Here is a 19,130-nt window from a genome sequence, read left to right as displayed (position 1 = left end):
ACCGGAACACTAAGCCAGGAAAAAAAAAATCCCACAATTCTAAATAATTATCCCAGTATACTCGTGTGTGGGGATTTCCCAGCACTCATTCACCCAAGTTTGATCCAACAGGCTTTGGATAATCCCAGAAGAATCTCCCTTGGGGCCAAGGAGAGAGAGCTCCAAGGACTGCTGATTAGCATGATTTGCACGCGGGAGGTCTGGGTTCAATCCCTGGCACCATATCAGGAGTAGCTCTCAAGCACAAAGCAGGAAGTCAGGGCTAGGCACAGGGCTCCACCTCCCTCCAAATTTCCTCAGACAGACCACTGCATGTGCTAAGCCCTGGCGCCCTTCTCCACAGCATCATCAGGTGTGACCCTGATAGTACTCTGGCCAGGCAAGTGCAGGCGGGGAGGTGGCCCCTATATTAAAAATACCCCCTAAAATCATCTACCTTTAGGGTTGGAGAGATACTACAGTGGGTAGGGTGTTTGCCTTGCACCTCAGTTCAATTCCTGAGCCCTGCAAGGAGTGACCCTGAGCAGAGCCAGGAGTAAGTCCTGAGCACTTATTGTGGTCCCAACCCCACTTCCCCATAAAAAGAAAGAAAACTCAAATAGAAAGTTCTTTCTTTTCACTTTCCTCTTTTCACAGCTGGCGGTGCTCCAGGGTCACTCCTGGTGGTCTCAAGGGACCATATAGAATGCAGAAGGATTGAACCCAGATTGGCCACCGGATTGGCAAACAAAGCAAGTGCCCTTCCTGTTATACTATCTCTGGCCACATTTCTATTTTTTTTTTCCTTTGGGCCATATTTCTTTATGTGTTTTCTTTCTTTGTTTTGGTTTTGGGCAAGTCCCGGTGGTGTTCAGGATTTATTCCTGGTTCTGTGCTCAGGGATGACTCCTGAAGGGGGTTGGAGGACCATACTGGGTGCGGAGGATAGAATCTAAGTTGACCACGTGCAAAGCAAGAGCCTGCATAATAATATCTCTGAGTTGGGGAGATTCTTTCTTAATTGCCTACTGTTTTTTTGTTTTGTTTTTGTTTTTGTTTTTGGGCCACACCCGGCAGCGCTCAGAGGTTACTCCTGGCTCTGCGCTTCTGGCAGATTCAGGGGATATAAGGGAACCTGGGATCAAACCTGGGTCTGCAAGGCAAACTAATGCCTTACAACTGTGCTATCACTCCAGCCACTTAATTGCCTTTTTGACAATACACTCTTTTTTTTTTGTTTTGTTTTGTTTTGTTTTTGGGCCACACCCGGCAGTGCTCAGGGGTTACTCCTGGCTGTCTGCTCAGAAATAGCTCCTGGCAGGCACGGGGGACCATGTGGGACACCAGGATTCGGGATTCGAACCAACCACCTTAGGTCCTGGATCGGCTGCTTGCAAGGCAAACGCCGCTGTCTCTCCGGGCCCGACAATACACTCTTATGTTCCTAAACATTGTGGTCAAGAAGATAAGAAGAGGGATCATGTTGATCAACCTCAAACACTCACTCAACTTTACAACTACCTAGCTCACTCCTTCAGGAAATAAATGACACCCGTGTCCATACAAGCTCAGATCCATCACTGCTGTCAGCTTAGCAGAGGTGCTGCCTGCTGCTGTCCCAGCTTTTACTACTGCATTCAGTTTACAGCCAGGTGTGCTAAGGGCTAGAAGGAGGTGAACACACTTTCCTGGCCAGCACCCCTTGGGCTGTAGGTGGGGTTTCTGCTCCATTTTACAGAAGTAGCATCTGGGAGCAAAATGTTGTCTAGCAACTTTCTCATAGTTATTAGCATAGCTCCAAAGGAATTGGTGAGGCTGAAGATGAAAACATTAGTCATACCCAACTCAGCGATTCATTGTGGAAACCAGCCCCTTGGGTTTTTCTTAGTTTCGTTCCTTTTTTTGGAGGGGTGTGCTCAGAGCTTTCTCCGGGTTTTGCACTCAGGGATCACTCTTGGCAGGGCTCAGGAGACAATATGGGACGCTGGGGATTGAACCTAGGTTGGCAGCAGTGACATGCAACACCCTACTCCTTTCTGAGTTGTTTTTTCAAATAGTAGTTTCTTTTTTCTTTTTTTTTTTGGGGGGGGGGTTTGGGTCACACCCGGCGGTGCTCAGGGGTTACTCCTGGCTGTCTGCTCAGAAATAGCTCCTGCAGGCACGGGGGACCATATGGGACACCGGGATTCGAACCAACCACCTTTGGTCCTGGATCGGCTGCTTGCAAGGCAAACGCCGCTGTGCTATCTCTCCAGGCCCAAATAGTAGTTTCTTTCCAAAGAACAGAGAATTAAAAACAAGTTCCTCCCCTGAGCACTGCCAGGAGTGATTCCTGAATGCAGAGCCAAGAGTAATCCTTGTGCATCGCTGAGTGTGGCCCAAAATTAAACAACAACAACAACAAAAATTATATTTGGGAGTTGATCCCAACCATCAGCACTTCCCTCAATAGTTCTGTTGGGGAGGGAGGCAAAGAACTCATCTTAAAATCCCTTTAGCTAGCAGTGTGCTTGCCTTGCACATGGCTGACCCAGGACAGAAGGTAGTGCGAATCCTAGTCCCATATGGTTCCCCGAGACTGCCAGGAGCAATTTCTGAGCGTATAGTCAGGAGTAACCCGAGTGTCACTGGTGAGGTGAGAGTATAGCCTGAGTGTCACCGGGTGTGGCCCAAAGACAAAAACAAAAGAAATGGGTGTTAGAGTCACTGAAAAGGAAGGAGGCAGTAGAGGTGGAGGAGAAAACAACTTTACCCATAGCCCATATTTCTTCTAAACACCTGTAAAGAGGAGTAACCCCTGAGCACCGGCTGGTGTGACCCAAAAACCAAAACAAACAAAAAAAAACCCCTCTCTAGCCAAGAACCGTATCTTTACACTCCCACCCAACAAGGAGAGGCAGGAGGGCCGCAGGAAGTGGATGATGAAACCCCCCTTCCTCTGGAGGTGAGACTGGAGGGAGAAGGCGGCCACTGCTTGCCTTATCTATGCCCCTCCTGACAAGCTAGAAAGACCTTTGCCCAAAAGCCCCAACTCTCCCAAATGCTCCCTCATAAGAAAGAAAACCCAGTGTTTTGGGGCTGGAGCAACAGTACAGCAAGCAGGTAGGATGCTTGCCCTGCAGTCAACCTGGATTTTATCCCCAGCATCCCATATGGTTCCCCCAAGCACCACCAGGAGTGATTCCTGAGTGTAGAGTCAGGAATTATCCCTGAGCATTGCCAGGTGTGACCACAAAAAAAAAAAAAAAAAAAAAAAAATCCAACAAATAAAACAGTGCCAGGGTTAGAACGGTGCCAGAAAGTTGGGGCCTTGCCAGTATTCAATCCACAGCACCCTTTATGATATTCCAAATCTGTCAAGAATGATCCCTGAATGATCCCTGAGCACATAGCCAGCTTTGACCACAGCTGGGTATGAGTGAAAAATAAACAACAAAAATCCCCAGAAAATCCTGTTCCTAGCGAAGCTTCTGGAAGGTCTATGCAAACAGCTCTTTTTAGGGAAATAAGAATTCAGAACAGTTCATTGAACTCAAAAAAATTAATCACCCTTAGGGAAATGTCTCTGATCTAGTTTGTACCTGGTTAAAAAAAAAAAAAAACTCAACATTTTAGCATTAGGTTCTATTACTTTTGTCAGTGACATCACTGAAGGAAATAAAAATAATCAGCATGGTTACTTTGGTAACCACATTACATGTGGTCCCCTGAGCACAGTCAAGGGTCCCCCTGAACACAGAGTTAAAAAACAGCCTGTTTACTGCTGAGAGTGGCCAAACTCTATCAGCCTCAAAAAAAAAAAAAAAACAGTTCAAGGAGTTTGAGGATTCCAGCCGGCAGAATGCTTTATAACCCTCAGAAGAATAAACTAAGATCTGAATGTTCTGGCATAGAAAACTCAAAATACAATGTCAATGACGCAGAACTTCAGAACAAGAAGTTCTAAGCTGAGGGCTCTGATGAGCTGAGCTGCCTTCTAGACTAGCAGGTGTGGATCTTACCTGTGTGAATGGCACATGTACACACATGGCAAGACTTGTCTGCACAGTCACACACCCACCTGTGGGCCTGTTCCTGGGGAACACGGTGCTGTGGGATTTGGGATTTGGGTGACATTCACAGCAGCCTGCATGCATTTTCATACTGTGAGCAAGTGTGACTTGGGTGCTCTCCTTCAAGAAAAAGCAGTTGTTGGGGCCAGAGAAATAGTACAGCGGTTAGGGCACTTGCCAACCAGGGTTTCATTCCCAGCATCTCATATGATATGGTCCCCCGAGTCCACCAGGAGTGATTTCTAAGCATAGAGCCAGGAGTAACCCGAGTGTTATTGGATATGCCCCCCCCAAAAAAAAAAGTAAAGAAGAACAGTTGTTAAGGCCAGATTCTACAGTAGGTAGGACATTTGCCAAGCACACAGCCAACCTGGGTTCAATCGTTGGCATCCCATATAGGTCCCTGAGTACTGCCAGGAATAATTCCTAAGCACAGACCTTTGAGCAGCACCGAATGTGGCCCCCAAACCAAACAACAACAAAAAACAGCAACTGAGAGAAATATGCCCCTAAGAAAGGAAGAGAGGTTGACTCCCAGGCTTGGGAGAAGGATCATAAGTAGACTTTGAGGCTCTGGGAAGTTAAATCAGGGCAATGATGGTAGCTGCAGCCCCTGCAAAAACAAGTGCCTTTATGTCCATTTTATTTTTTTTTTTTTTATTTTTATTTCTTTTGGTTTTTGGGCCACACCCGGTACGCTCAGGAGTTACTCCTGGCTATGCGCTCAGAAGTCGCTCCTGGCTTGGGGGACCATATGGGACACCGGGGATCGAACTGCGGTCCATCCAAGGCTAGCGCAGGCAAGGCAGGCACCTTACCTCTAGCGCCACCGCCCGGCCCCTTATTTTTTATTTTTATTTTTACTTTATTTTCTGGTGTTTGGGCCACACCTGGCAATACTCAGGAATGGTGTTCAGGACATCAAATATGGTGCCAGGGATTGAACTCAGGTCAACTGTGTCCAGTGGATTTTTTGTTTGTTTTGGGTTCACATCTGGTGCCACTCGGGTTTCTCCTGGCTCTGTGCTCAGAACTCGTTCCTGGCAGGCTCTTGGGACCATATAGGATGCCAGGATTCGAACCACCTTCAGTTCATGTTCAGAAATTGCTCCTGGCAGGCTTGGGGGGGCCATATGGATACCATCCTTCGGTGTCTAAGGCAAACACCCTACCGCCGTGCTATATCTCTGGCCCCTCACAGTTATATTTAAGTGACAGCAATCTGCTGAATTATTTTTAAATCACTTCCCCCACAGCTAGATCTTTTGATGCTCAAGTCTTCAATGCGTGAATGCTCAGCTAAGCAGATTACCAAGGGAGTTAAAAGTCAGTGTACTGGGCTGTCCGTGCTAGATGGACCATGGTTCGATCCCCCGGCATCCCATATGGTCCCCCAAGCCAGGAGAAACTTCTGGGTGCATAGCCAGGAATAACCCCGGAGCATCACTAGGTGTGCCCCACCCCCCGAAAAAAAAAAAAGTCAGTGTACTTCTGGTTCATGTTAGCCAAAAGAGAGTATCTCCTTTGTTCTCAATCTCTAGTAAATGGCCATTCGCAAAATTCTTTTTTTTTTTTTTTTTTTTTGGTTTTTGGGCCACACCCGGTAACGCTCAGGGGTTACTCCTGGCTATGCGCTCAGAAGTCGCTCCTGGCTTGGGGGACCATATGGGACGCCGGGGGATCGAACCGCGGTCCGTCTCCTAGGCTAGGGCAGGTAAGGCAGGCACCTTACCTCCAGCGCCACCGCCCGGCCCTCGCAAAATTCTTAAAGTCACACATGGTTGCACCTTTACTCATCACTTAAGGGCAGATCTGCAGCCAAGTCCTGGGTCAAACAAGCAGGTTGATTGCCAAGAGTCCTTTGGTAGGGGACAGCTCCAAGGGTCAGAATTTAGTGTTGTGTTCCTTTTTTCTACTTCCCTTCCTCTGAGTAACACCCAGAGTACTAGAAAGATAGTCCTGTGGGTATGAGGCATTTGCCTTACAATCAGCTAGCATAGATTGGATATGGGGTATCCTAGATGATCTCCTGAGCCCCAAAAGGAGTGATGCCTGAGCTCAGAACTAGGAGTAAGCCCACTGTTCCATTAGGTATGGCCCCAAAACAAAACAAAACAAAAAACCCTGGAGGGGCTGGAGATATAATGAAACAGTAAGACATCTGCCTTGTAAGCAGCTGACAGATCCCCGGTATTCGATCCCCGGCATCCCATATGGTTCCCCTTACTCCAGCCCTGCCAGTAATAAATCGTGAGAGCAGATCCAGTAGTATTCCCTGAGCACCTCCAGATGTGGCCACCTTCCAAAAATGATACCATGGAGCTGTTTAGACAATTCCCGCTTTGTAAAAGGTTTCATTCTGTCTGCAAATCACTACACGCTTTGTAACTCGGTCTGTTCATTTGTAAAATGGACATGTAAGATGTGCCACGGTCACACACCGTATCAGCCAGCTGTGAGGCTGGTGAAAGATCAAACAGAAAAACGGGGAACTCCGTTTAAGGTAGTTTGGGGTGCAAGGGGACAGCCTGGAGACCAGCAGCCAGGAGGGGATGGCCTACCCAGCCGGGCGGAGGGCCTGGCCTCTGAACCCCCTTTCTGCTTGCCAGAGCAGAAGAGCAGCAACTCCACTTGTTGCACAAACGGAGACGCTGTGCTTTCATAACTACTTCACCCTAACTCTAGCAAGCACCCAAAGGGGGGAAAAAAAAAACTATTCCAAAGTCCCAATTGAGCAAGAAGCGGGGGTGAGGGTCGGGACTCTGCGGAGGGAAAGGAAAAAAACCTCTTAGATTTGATGGGAGCACTCCAGCCAGCCGGGTGTCCTTTGAAGCAAAAGGTCCCCTTCACCATTCCCAAGTTCCCTCTTGGGGAAACAGTGTGCCAAGGGGCCTTGGCATCGCCAAGGGGGGGTGGGGGACCGGCTGCCTGGAACCCAGAGTGACCCAGGCGGTCTCTGCTTTCTTTGTGGACTTTGCTGGGGGTGAAAGAGATTGGGGGGAGGGACAAAAATATCTGGCACAGAGAGACTCAGCTGGCTGAACCTGCCCTGGGATGGGTGGGTGGCCAGGACCTGCGCGCACAGGGGCAGGACAATGGGCATCGGGGCTGGTGGGATGCTGGTAGGGAAGAGCCCCGTTGGGTAAACTGAGGCCCAGGCTCTCTCTCTGGGGGGGGGGGGGATAAGGCGGGGGCCTTACCTGGTTGCAGAAGACCTCGGGCTGCTGGTTGGGGGCCGGCACGGCCTGGGCGGCGGCGGCGGACAGCAGGCGGCGGCCCAGGCGGGGCCCGAGGCCCGCAGCGGCGAGGGACGCGGCACGCAACATGCTGCTGGGACGCGGGACTGCGGGGCGCCGGGGCCGGGGTCACCGCTCGCCCCGACCTCTCCCCGCCCCTGGACACGGCCGCCAATGGGCAGGCGTGGGGCGGGGCCCCCGGGATGATGCGGGCCGGCCCCTCCGCTCCCCGCCCCGCCCCGCGCCCCTGTGGAACAGGGACCCCGCAGCCCCGCACCGCGCGTCCCCGGCTCCTCCGGAGCGCCCCGGTGCGCGCGGCGAGAGCGCAGTGGACCGCCCCGGCTGGCTAAGCGCGCAGCGGTGCCTGCACCCCTGAACGGGCGCCTGAGCCCCTGAATTTGTGTCTGAATCCTGAATGGGTGCCTGAACCTCTGAATAAATGCCTGAACCCCTGAATGGGCACCTGAGCCCCTGAATTTGTGTCTGAACCTCTAAATAAATAACTGAACCCCTGAATGGGTGTCTGAACCCCTGAACGTGTGCCTGGACCCCTGAATAAATGCCTGAACCCGTGCCTGAATCCCTGAATTTGTTCCTGAACCCCTGAATAAATGCCTGAACCCCTGAACGGGCCACCCTGACCGGGTGCCTGAACCCCTGAATTTGTGTCTGAACCCCTGAATAAATGCCTGAATCTCTGAATGAGTAACTGAATCCCTGAAGGGGTGCCTGAACCCCTGAACGGGTGCCTGAATCCCTGAATAAATGCCTGAACCCCTGAATGGGTCCGGGACAATCGCCCATTGCCCCTGCACCCCTGACTTAGATTTAGAGCGGATTTAGAGCCCGACCCTGGAGCAAACTGGAGGTGATTTCCAGGGGGATGTGCCGAGTTGGAGAAGTGGCCGGGAAGGAAGGTGGAGGAGGGCGCCGCTTTGAAATCCCAGGGTCAGGAAAAAAAAAAAAAAAAAGAATGATAACGGTGTAGGGATGTTAGAGTAGCAATGAGTTTTTGAAATTTTTTACATTTTTGTGTTTTAGGTATTGTGGTAATGGTAGGGTTTCCAGCACCATACCCTCCACCACTGCCCCAGTCCCTCCCCCCACATTGCCCTCCAAGAACCATGAGGAGTCTCTGTCTCTGTCTGTCTCTGTCTCTCTGTCTCTCTCTGTCTCTCTCTCTGTCTCTCTCTGTCTCTCTGTCTCTCTCTCTCTCTCTCTCTCTCTCTCTCTCTCTCTCTCTCTCTCACACACACACACACACACACACACACACTCACACACACACACACACACACATCCCACATGGGACGTGGCCGTCAAAAAAGTCTGTTTCAAGAGTCCAGTGAGTAGGGTGTTTGCCTGGCATGTAGCAGACCTGGGTTCCATCTTCAGCGTCTCATTGGGTCTGCGGGGCCAGCCAGGAGAGATCCCTGAGCACAGAGCCAGGAGTAACCCCTGAGCAGCTGGGTGTGTGTCTCAAACACCTTCCCCCAAAAAGTGCATCGGCCCCTTTTCCTGTGCAGTCCCTCTACACTTATTCCGACACAGGTTCATTCATGCTTATGAGGACGCACTTAGTTTGCATGTAAATAGCGCCGCATGTAATACGGGCGGGAGTGCAGACATCTTTATGAGTTAGCATTTCCATTACCTTTGGATTTATTCCCAGAAAAGGGCTAGTGAATTGCATTGCATTATGGTTCTAATTTTAACTCCTCAGGGCAGGGGAGTGGGGGCATCCGGTGATGCTCAGGAGTTACTAGGTAGTAACTCAGAAATTATTGGTTCTGCACTCAGAAATTACTTAATCCTGGTGGTGCTGGGGAATTATAGGAGATGCCAGAGATGGAACCTGGGTTGGCTTCCATCCTCTTAACACTGTTTTCCATGGTGGCTGGTTGCCCCACCAATAATACGCAAGACTTTCCTTTTCTCTAAGGTATCACTTACATTCCTGAGGTTTGCATTTTTACTGACAGGAGCTAATAAGCTATTTAGTTTCCCACTGAGTATATGGAGACTTTTTCTTTCATGAATTTACTAGGGATGGACATTTAAATTTATTCCAAGCTTGGATTTTTTTTTTTTTTGAGGGAGGGACACAGGGGTTGCTCAGTGGTTACATCTGGCTTTGCATTCAGGAATCACTCACTACTCCTGAGGGCTCAAGGGACCATACAGGAAGCTGGAGATGAACTATAAACCGGGTTTGCCCTGTGCAAGACAGTCTACCTGCTGTGATAGAGATAGCAGTGGTACGGCAGTTGCCTTGCATGCAGCCAATCCAGGACAGACCTGGGTTGATCCCAGCATTCCATATGGTCCCCAGGAGCCTATCATGAGCAATTTCTGAATATAGAACCAGGAACAACTGCTGAGCACCACTGGGTGTGGCCAAAAACCCAAAACAAACAAAACCAAATCAACCACTGCATCACTATATATCCTTGGCTTTCTTGAGTAACTCATATAAATGAAAGTCAAAGGCTATTTGCAATTTAAATATAGATACGGTGAGGCCATAGTAATAATACAGCAGTAGGGCATTTGCCTTGCATGTGCCTGACCCGGGAGGGACCCAGTTTGATTCCCAGCATCTCATATGGTCCTCCAGCCTGCCACGGGTGATATCTGAGTGCAGAGCCAGGAGTAATCCCTGAACACTGCTGGCTGTGGCCCAGAAATCAAACAATCAATCAATAGTTAAAAAAAAATAAATATAGATACAGCAAGCCTAGAGAGATAGTGGTACTATGTATAGGGTGCTTCCTTTGCTGCAACTAACCCAGGTTCAATCCCCAACATCCCATATGCATCCCCAAGGACTGCCTGACTAATTCCTAAAGAGCCAGGAGTAATTACTAAGCATCAGCAGTGTTTGGTACATCTGCATCTCTCAAGATATGGTGCTGAGGTACCAAGGTTGGTGCCTGGCACTGCAGAGGCCAAGCAGCACCGCATCCTCAGGCCCTTCTATTGAACCCACTGATTGGCTAAGTTTCATTGGGATTGGCTCTTGGGTATCCTGAACACACTAGGGTCCCTCTCTACCCCCCACCCAGCTCAATGAGATGGAAAATGACTGCTCCAAGTGACCCTCCGGTCTGTCATGGAACCTGGACTGAAACCAGGTCCTGGGAGTCCAGAATGTGGGCTATAGACATTCCTTCCAATCAAATCCAGATGAGGCTACTTCTAGCCAGGACTCAACCTTGGCCTATAAAAAAAAATATGCTGATTCATAGAACATATGATTCAGTCCACCCTCCAGCCCCCACCATTATATAAAAAGCAGATTGGACATCAACATAGTTTCAAATAGTTCAAGGATAACTTTGACTCTTATGAAAGTGTTTTGCCTAAGAAAACTCAAGGTTGGGGCCGAAGAGATAGCATGAAGGTAAGGCGTTTGCCTTTCATGCAGAAGGTCATTGGTTAGAATCCCGGCATCCCATATGGTCCCCTGTGCTTGCCAGGAGCAATTTCTGAGCATGGAGCCAGGAGTAACCCCTGAGCACTGGTGGGTGTGACCCAAAAACCACAAAAAAAAAAAAAAAAAAAAAAAGAAAAGAAAACTCAAGGTTGTGCTGGAAGAGATAGTTATATAGTGGGGAGGGTGCTACTTTGCACTGCACACAACTGACCTACATTCAATATCCAGCAACCCATATTGTCCCCCAAGTCTTCCAGGAGTGATTTTTTTAATATAATTTTTATTTTGATCATAGTGTCTTACATATTGTTGACAATAACATTTTAGGTACATATTTATATAAAATCAGGGGGGATTCCCATCACCAAATTGTCCTCCCTACACCTCCGTTTTTGTCCTACCTCCCATTTCCTCTTCCCTCACCCCCAGGGCGGCTAGAATATGTGGTCCCCTCTGTATCCAACCCACTACTTAGTAGTCTTGCACCTGTTTGGTCTTGATGCCTCCCTTATCTCCCCCTCTAACTGTAGGCAGGACTAGCTAGTTCAAGTTGCATGGTTTTGCCTGAAGAAGAGAAGATAAATAAACTGGGGTAAGAGTCTAATACCCCAAAAATGGGTGGAATCCTTCTAGAGGCTCTCATCATCGATTTGGGAGATGAAGGAGAAAAAGAAGGTGAGGGGCCGGGCGGTGGCGCTCGAGGTAAGGTGCCTGCCTTACCTGCGCTAGCCTAGGAGACGGACCGCGGTTCGATCCCCCGGCGTCCCATATGGTCCCCCAAGCCAGGAGCGACTTCTGAGCGCATAGCCAGGAGTAACCCCTGAGCGTCACCGGGTGTGGCCCAAAAACCAAAAAAAAAAAAAAAAAAGAGAGAGAAAAAGAAGGTGAAACACTCCACCAGTACCAAAAAAAGTGTCAATTATCCAGTGAGGACTCCAGCTATATCGATAAGCACCACAAAAAAACAGGCGAAAAACAAAACAAAACAAACAAAAAACAAACAAAAACAAACAAACAAACCAAAAACACGCCATGGTCTTGAAATAAGGAACATGGCATAGCACATAACAAAAGAAAAGAAAAGAAGAGAAAAAAATAAGTATAATTGGGGACAACGATTTCAATAATCACACCCAAACAGAGAAATCGACCAAAATAGATAGGTAAATAAAAAAAATAATAACAATAATAAATGAAGGTAAAAAATATATGTATATGTATATATAAAATAACCAAGGTTTTGTGCTTTTTGTATTTTTGTTTTTTCCCCTCCTGCCCTGGCACAGTAAATATTGGGGTCATTCGAAAAGGAATTCACTTGGCCTAAGAAATATGGGGTTTCCCAGGAGTGATTTCTGAGTACAGAGCCAGAAGTAACCCCCCTGAGCATTGCCGGTTGTGCACCCATTTCCCCACTGGTTTGGAAGTCTCCGAGTCCAACTTGGATAAAGATCAGTCAGTAAGCCCAAAGGGGTTGCATCCTCAAACCCTTCTCACTTTTCATCACATTAGCTGGAAATCCCTTTCTCTGGTCTCTGCCTCTCTCCTCTCTGTTCTCTCTTTCTTCCTTTAAAATGCCTTCTGCAGAGAAATAAGTTGAGGTCAGTTCATGGGGGCCTCTTCCCTGATGTAATAGTTTTACTACTGATTAGTATCTGTCTTACCACTTCTTTTTCTTTTTGGTTTTGAACAACCTCTGGCTATGCGAAAGGCTTACTCCTGGCTCTGTGCTCAGGGATCATTCCTGGCTGTGCTTGGGAGACCTTACATAGTGCCAGGACTAATCTAGGATCAGCTGTATGCAAGGCACATGCCTTCCTCACTGTATTCTCAGAGCCCATGACTTTTAAAAATATGTATCAGCAGGGCCAGAGTGATATAGCACAGTGGTAGGGCGTTTGCCTTGCACCTTGCCAACTCAGGGCAAACCTAGGTTCGACCCCGGCATCCATTTTGGTCCCCTGAGCCTGCCAGGGGTGATTTCTAAGCACAGAGCCAGGAGTAAACCCTGAGCACTACCAGGTGTGGCTCAAAAACTAAATAAGGGGCCGGGCGGTGGCGCTAAAGGTAAAGTGCCTGCCTTGCCTGCGCTAACCTTGGACGGACCGCGGTTCGATCCCCCGGTGTCCCATATGGTCCCCCAAGCCAGGAGCAACTTCTGAGCACATAGCCAGGAGTAACCCCTGAGCGTTACCGGGTGTGGCCCAAAAACCAAAAAAAAAAAAAAAAAAAAAAAAAACTAAATAAAATAAAATAAAATGTGTATCAGCTGGGCCCGGAGAGATAGCACAGCTTACCTTGCAAGCAGCCGATCCAGGACCAAAGGTGATTGGTTCGAATCCCGGTGTCCCATATGGTTCCCCGTGCTTGCCAGAAGCTATTTCTGAGCAGACAGCCAGGAGTAACCCCTGAGCAACGCTGTGTGTGGCCCAAAAACCAATATATATATATATATATATATATATATATATATATATATATATATATATACGTATGTATGTATGTATCAGCTATGTGGGGATTAGGGAAGTACTTGTTCTACTCCTGGGCCTGTACTTAAGTCACTCCTAGTGGTGCTCAGGGACATCATATGCTGTGCTAAGAGATCAAGAAAAGGTCAGTGACATGCAAGGCAAGCGCCTGGCCAACTTCCCATTTAGCCTAGCTTCTTAGCCCATACTGGGCTGACAGGAAGTTCCCTCAAGCCATGTCTCAGCTGTCTTGATGAAAAGAAACTTTGCTCTTTGAGGACCTGGCTAGTTGGCATCGCAGGTCTGGACGCTAGGTAGCTGTGGCCTAGGACATGGTCTCCTGCCGGCCCTTATGTTCAGATGCAATAAGGTCCACAGTGAGGGATCATCTGGAGTCACCTGGCACCAGAGAGGGCAAATAAACACCAGCCCAGATGGTTCAGAAATGTTCCAGCACCGTGAGTCTTGGCCCTGCTCTGTAACTAACAGTAACAGCTGAGCCAGCTACCCCAAGACCTCACTCTGAAGCCCTGTGTGGCCACCAACGAAGGCAAGTGCTGGGATTTTTAGCTGGCATTCTGGAAGGTTCCAGAGTGTCCTGGGGTTCAGCTCTTTCTATTGAATTGCTCTGCAGTGATCTGGAAGTATCTGCGATCAGAATCAGGTCTGGGGCCAGGGAGAGGTGGTAGATGCCAAGAGGGCAAATTGCTGCAAGGAGAATGAGGAAGAGGAGGGCTGGGAAGGTATGAAAGCTCCTTCCCACTCAGCCACCATCCTGGATGGGCTTATGGCTGCTCAGTGATTGCTGGACGAACTCAGCCCTACAGAAATGTAGTTCCCTACTGTAGCATGAAATAATTAAGGATGGGGCTGGATGGCGATGGATGGAGGCCTTTGTGCTTAGGCCCCAGCCACATGGCTTCATCCCCCATGCAGCCAGCGAGTCCCAGGCCCAGGTGAAACGTGAAATCACTCACTCACAGGCAGGCTTCAGGAAGAATCATCTTTATTTAGGCCCTAGCTACCACGTGTGTGTGGCCTATTTCATAACCTTTTAAGCATTTGGCCATTCTTAGCCCTGCATCTTATAATTCAGTCATCTTCCTCCGAGAGCCCAGCAGGGCCAAAAGGCAAAAGCCTTTAATCCCCTCGCTTCCGGGTTTATCTACCTATTCCAAGACCCCTCCCAGGAATGGGCCGGGTCTTGGAAGTAAGGTCACACCTATTATCCGGTTCCCAAGACCCCTCCCAGAAATGGGTGGGTCTCAGATAGGTATCCTACACCCTACCAAGAAAGAGATAAGACTGAAGTGGTTGTACAGCAATAAGGTGTTTGCACTTGGACAAACCCGGGTTCAATCCTCGGCATCTCATATGGTCCTCTGAACCTGCCAGGAGTGATTTCTGAGCTCAGAGTCAGGAGTAACCCCTGAGCACCACTGGATCTGGCCCCAAAACAAAAAACAAACATAAAAAGGAAGTAGAGAAACGTGGGATTAGTTGCCTTGTGAAAGAATAAACTGTAAGAAAGGAGCTATTAACATTTATGACCACATTTTTCCCCTTTCCCAAGACAGGTCTGGCCATTTAGAAGTGGTGGTAAGCTGCTAAGGACCTCACAGATCAAACTAGCCAACTGATTGTTACCAAACCCAGATGATCATGCCCAAGCAAGTGCTCACAACCACACAACTACCTTCCACGCCAGAGCAGTCATTCTGGGACAGTGCCACAGGAGTTAGCAAATGCGGCACTAAGAAATGTGGTTATCTGTTGAAGATAGGGGAATATGAGTGCTCCTATGGATCCTTTGGATTGGTCATTTTTTTTTATTTTATTTTATTTTATTTTTTTTGGTTTTTGGCCCACACCAGTAGCACTCAGGGGTTACTGCTGGCTCTGCACTCAGAAATTGCTCCTGGCAGACACAGGGGACCACATGGGTTGCCGGGAATCAAACCCAGATCCGTCCTGGTTCAGCAGCCTGCAACGCAAAAGCCCTACTATTAGGCTATCACTCTGGCCCTTTTAGATTTCTTTTGTTTGTTTGTTTGCTTGGAGGCCACAGCCTGTGCTGGGGGTGACACCTGCCTCTGATCTCAGGAACTCAGGTGTACTATAAGCAGGGCAAGTGCCCTATGCTGTATTATAACCCTGGCTCCTGTTTAGATATTCTGGAGATCATGTCTCTCCTAATTGTTTTTGGGTGTTGTAATTTTTTTTTGGCGGCGGGGGGGGGGGGGGGAGTTCAAGGGACTGAACCCAGGGCCTCACACTTGCAAGGCAAGTGCTCTACTGCTGAGCTGTAGCCCAGTCTGACCCCCAGAAGTACTCAAGGCCAGGCTTGGAGCTCCAGCAGTTCCGTGCAGGGTCTGAACCCAGGACTCAGTGTGCAAAGCCTGCTCCAGTCCTTTGCATCATCTTTCCTGCCCTATGATCTGTTTAAAACTCCAGCCACGGAAAAAAAAAAAAATAAAACTCCAGCCACGGAGCTGAAAAGAGATGACAGAGGGCACTTGCCTTGCATACGGCCAGCCAGACTTGGATCCCCAGTATCCCATATGGCACTTACTATTCTTCAGGAGTAATACTGAGCAAAGCCAGGAGTAAACACTAAGCACTGCCAGTATGGCTCCAAAACAAAACAAACATAACAGCAAAACTCTCCAGTCTTGGGATGTCTCCCCACCAGGTAAACTCGCCACTTGGTCACCTTTAGAAGCAAGTGGCCTCACCACTTTTGGGCTTTCTGGCTAAGACCCAGCACAGGCTCAACACCAACTCCTGAGAACACCCTGAAATCACTCGCACTTCCTGCCCTCTGCTCCTTTCCCAAGCCCCTCTGAAGTTGCTCCCAGGGGTTTCTGCTTTGCTCCTTCCTCTGAAAGCCCCCTTGGCCCTTCTGGCCATTCAGCTCAGGCTCTGGTCATCTGGTGCCTCCTCTTCTAGAACCCTTCCTGCTCAGGGCTCAGGCTGCCCCTCTGAACTGGGAGCCCCGTGAGAACAAGCTCCTTGAGAGTAAGGTGAGCTGTTTTGTTTTCCAGTATGTTCCCCAAGGCCATGCCCTGGGCAGGCCCGGGGAGAGCTGCAGAGTGGCCCACAGTGGAGGGGAGGAGGGGAAGAATCACTCGCAGAGCGCCAGCCCGGGGAGCTGCAGCTGTGCTGTGTTTTGCCCTGGCAGCAGAGTGTCTGAGTGGGCTCACGGGGTTGCCCCACAACCCTAACTTGTATTCTGAGCCTGCACCTGCTCCCCCTAGCTGCCACATTAATCACAGGGACCACAGAGAAATTCCACGGGGGCACAGATGGGCCGGACCACGCACCAAGACTTGTACCATGAAAACACGCCTCCTTGGCTGCCATCACCATGAAAGCTCAGGTTGCTGGTTCAGCTGCTTGTCTGGGATGCCAGAGCCATGAGCACAACTTAATTGGGGGCCTAAAGGCAGGATGGGCACCCTGGCTGCATTGAGGTGGGGCTTCTCCTCAGGAGAGCGGGTATGCTGGGTGCAGCCCACTGGCCGGCTCGATAGGGGGCAGCTCTTGGCCATGGCAAGGCCAAGTGCAGGAGTAGCAGTGTGGCCTAACCGACAGCAACTTCTCTGCACTTGGGCTCGAGGGTCCATTCTCTTTTCTCAAGAATTGAGACCTCGGTAAAAAGTATGTTTACATCTGTCCACTTTCCTCTGAGAGGCCAGGATATGCTAATGACCATGGCCATCCCCTTTCCTATCTCTCCTGTGCTATCAAGCAGCTGGGGAAATATGGGGATGATGGGGATCCCTTCAGAAGAACCCGAATACTTTGGTGATATTTGTATGCTCAGTGCTGAGGCAGTTGATTGCAAACTACCAGTGGCCAAGGTGTCTGCAGCCCTAGACATGTCCAGACCAATGCACTGGGCAGAATCCTGCAGAAATTCAGTTCTGAGGGCCAGAGGACAGCCAGAGTGATAGCACAGTGGGAAGAGCACTAGTTTTACAGGAGGCCAAACCAGGTTTGATGCCCAGTACCCTACATTGTCCCCGGAGCACGGCCAGAAGTGATTCTGAGAGCCAGAGTCAGGAGTAACTTCTGAGCACCATCGGGTGAGACCCCAAAACTAAACAAAAGAAAACTCCAGGGCCCGGAGAGATAGAACAGCGGTGTTTGCCTTGTAAGCAGCCGACCAAGGACCAAAGGTGGTTGGTTCGAATCAAATCCCAGTGTCCCATATGGTCCCCCGTGCCTGCCAGGAGCTATTTCTGAGCAGACAGCCAGGAGTAACCCCTGAGCACCGCTGGGTGTGACCCAAAAACCAAAAAGAAAACTCCAGCTGTAAGGGGTCTGGGCACTGAGACTGGCAAGTGGAAGAGCAGGACCTTAACCCTCAACTCCTGGGTCATGCTCAAGTTTCTTTTCAGGCCCCTCCCTAGCGGCCCCTTTCCCAAAAAAGTTTTTGGTTTTGTTTGTTTGTTTTTTTTTCTTTTTTTTTTCTGTTGATTTAATTTGTAATTTCCCCTAATAACATCTTTATTAGTGTTCTGGTTCGAGGAAAAATCAGAATCATCGATCTCAACTTTATGGCTTCAGTTTATTTCCTGAGGAGTCCTGGACTTTAGGCCACAGCCCGCACTGGCTGCCTCTGCTTCTAGGAGTGGCTTTAGGAGACAGTGGCAAGAATCGAAGACCCTGGGCCTTTCAAATCTTGTCACCGGAAGTTTGGGGCACAGTCCAGCAGGGGTGCGGGGTTCACACCGCACACAGATTTACACCTATGGTTACACAGAGGGCTTCAACTCCAGCTTGGCCACAGTTGTCCGGTGCACCTCATTGGGACCATCAGCAATGTGCAGAACTCGGGCCCAGGTAAAGAACTAGGCCAGTGGGTAGTCACTGCTCAGCCCTGCTGCTCCGAAGGCCTGCCACACACGGGTGGGTGAGAAGAGGAGGCCCCTGGTGAGCCTTGGGTCAAGGGCCGGCCCAGAAGTCTCCAGAATGGTTCGGGGATTTACCCCCCATCCCCCAAGCTGGCAGTGTTAAGATGTGGGACACCTCACATGGTGCCATACTAGACTTCAAGCTGCCTCGTCAAGTGGACTTCTGCTACCAGGCAATTTCCATGCTGGGGACCCACTGAGAAGTCTTGGGAGCAAAGCACCCAAACTAAATTGCTAAGTTAGTTTTGTTCAGGGGTGACACCCTGCAGTGCTCAGTACTTAGTCCTGATTCTGCATTCAGAAATTACTCCTGGCAGGCTCAGGGATCTATATGGGGTGCCAGGGATTGAGCCTAGATAGGCCACATGCAAGGCAAGTGCCCTATCCTCTGTAGTATTGCTCCAGTCCCATACCCTACTTGGTCAGAGGGTTGGGCACTGGCATGAAGTGAACCTTCAGTCCCACAAATCCAGGTAAGATGAGTGACCTCGGACAAGTCCCTTAACTTTTCTGCACCTATGTTGACTTGAAGTCAATGTAGGGGTGGGACCAGGCTGTCATTCCCTCCATCCACCCCCAAAGCTGCTCCGAGGAGGAAAAGGGAAATTGTGTTGCAGTAAGAGTGAATTATGAGGATTGCTATGATGATGGGAGCCGGGACAGTGGGATGCCAGGAGTCAGTCTGGCGGATTGTGAAAAGCAGCTAGCAGGCTAGTCGGTCTCACCTGAATAGCTCGGTCAATGGCACGATACACCATGGATGGGACCACAGTTTAATCATGGCGATTTCTAAAGCAGCAGCCTGTGAGGAAGAGGGAGAAGAGATGTCGCTGTGGAAGGGCAGCTGGGCAGAGCTGAGGCCCCGCCTGGTCATAAGCACAGGGGTGGAGGCTGTCAGCAGCTGGGAGGACAAGGCCTGACTCGGGAATATCCCGCAGCCAGTGGGCAGCACTGCGGATGCACAGGGAAGACAGACTTGGAGCTGTTGTGCTCATTCTCTGACCTGAGAAGAACCCAAGGCCTGCCAGGCCCCTGGG

At 49.6% G+C, this 19,130-nt stretch overlaps 1 protein-coding gene across 1 annotated transcript in view; it reads right to left on the bottom strand.

Moving 5' to 3' along the window:
- The window catches only part of ALDH2 (aldehyde dehydrogenase 2 family member), a 35,967-nt gene extending 28,593 nt beyond the window's left edge, over positions 1 to 7,374 (bottom strand). The window contains exon 1 of the mRNA XM_049789345.1: positions 7,232 to 7,374. Within this exon, the coding sequence (XP_049645302.1) occupies positions 7,232 to 7,357 (126 nt within the window). The 5' untranslated portion in view covers positions 7,358 to 7,374. The remainder of the gene's footprint in view (positions 1 to 7,231) is intronic.
- Between the last annotated feature and the right edge of the window lie 11,756 nt (positions 7,375 to 19,130).

This window comes from Suncus etruscus, chromosome 15, assembly GCF_024139225.1.
Source record: "Suncus etruscus isolate mSunEtr1 chromosome 15, mSunEtr1.pri.cur, whole genome shotgun sequence".
Taxonomy (NCBI): Eukaryota; Metazoa; Chordata; class Mammalia; order Eulipotyphla; family Soricidae; genus Suncus; species Suncus etruscus.
This window is presented reverse-complemented; position numbering and strand designations above follow the sequence as displayed.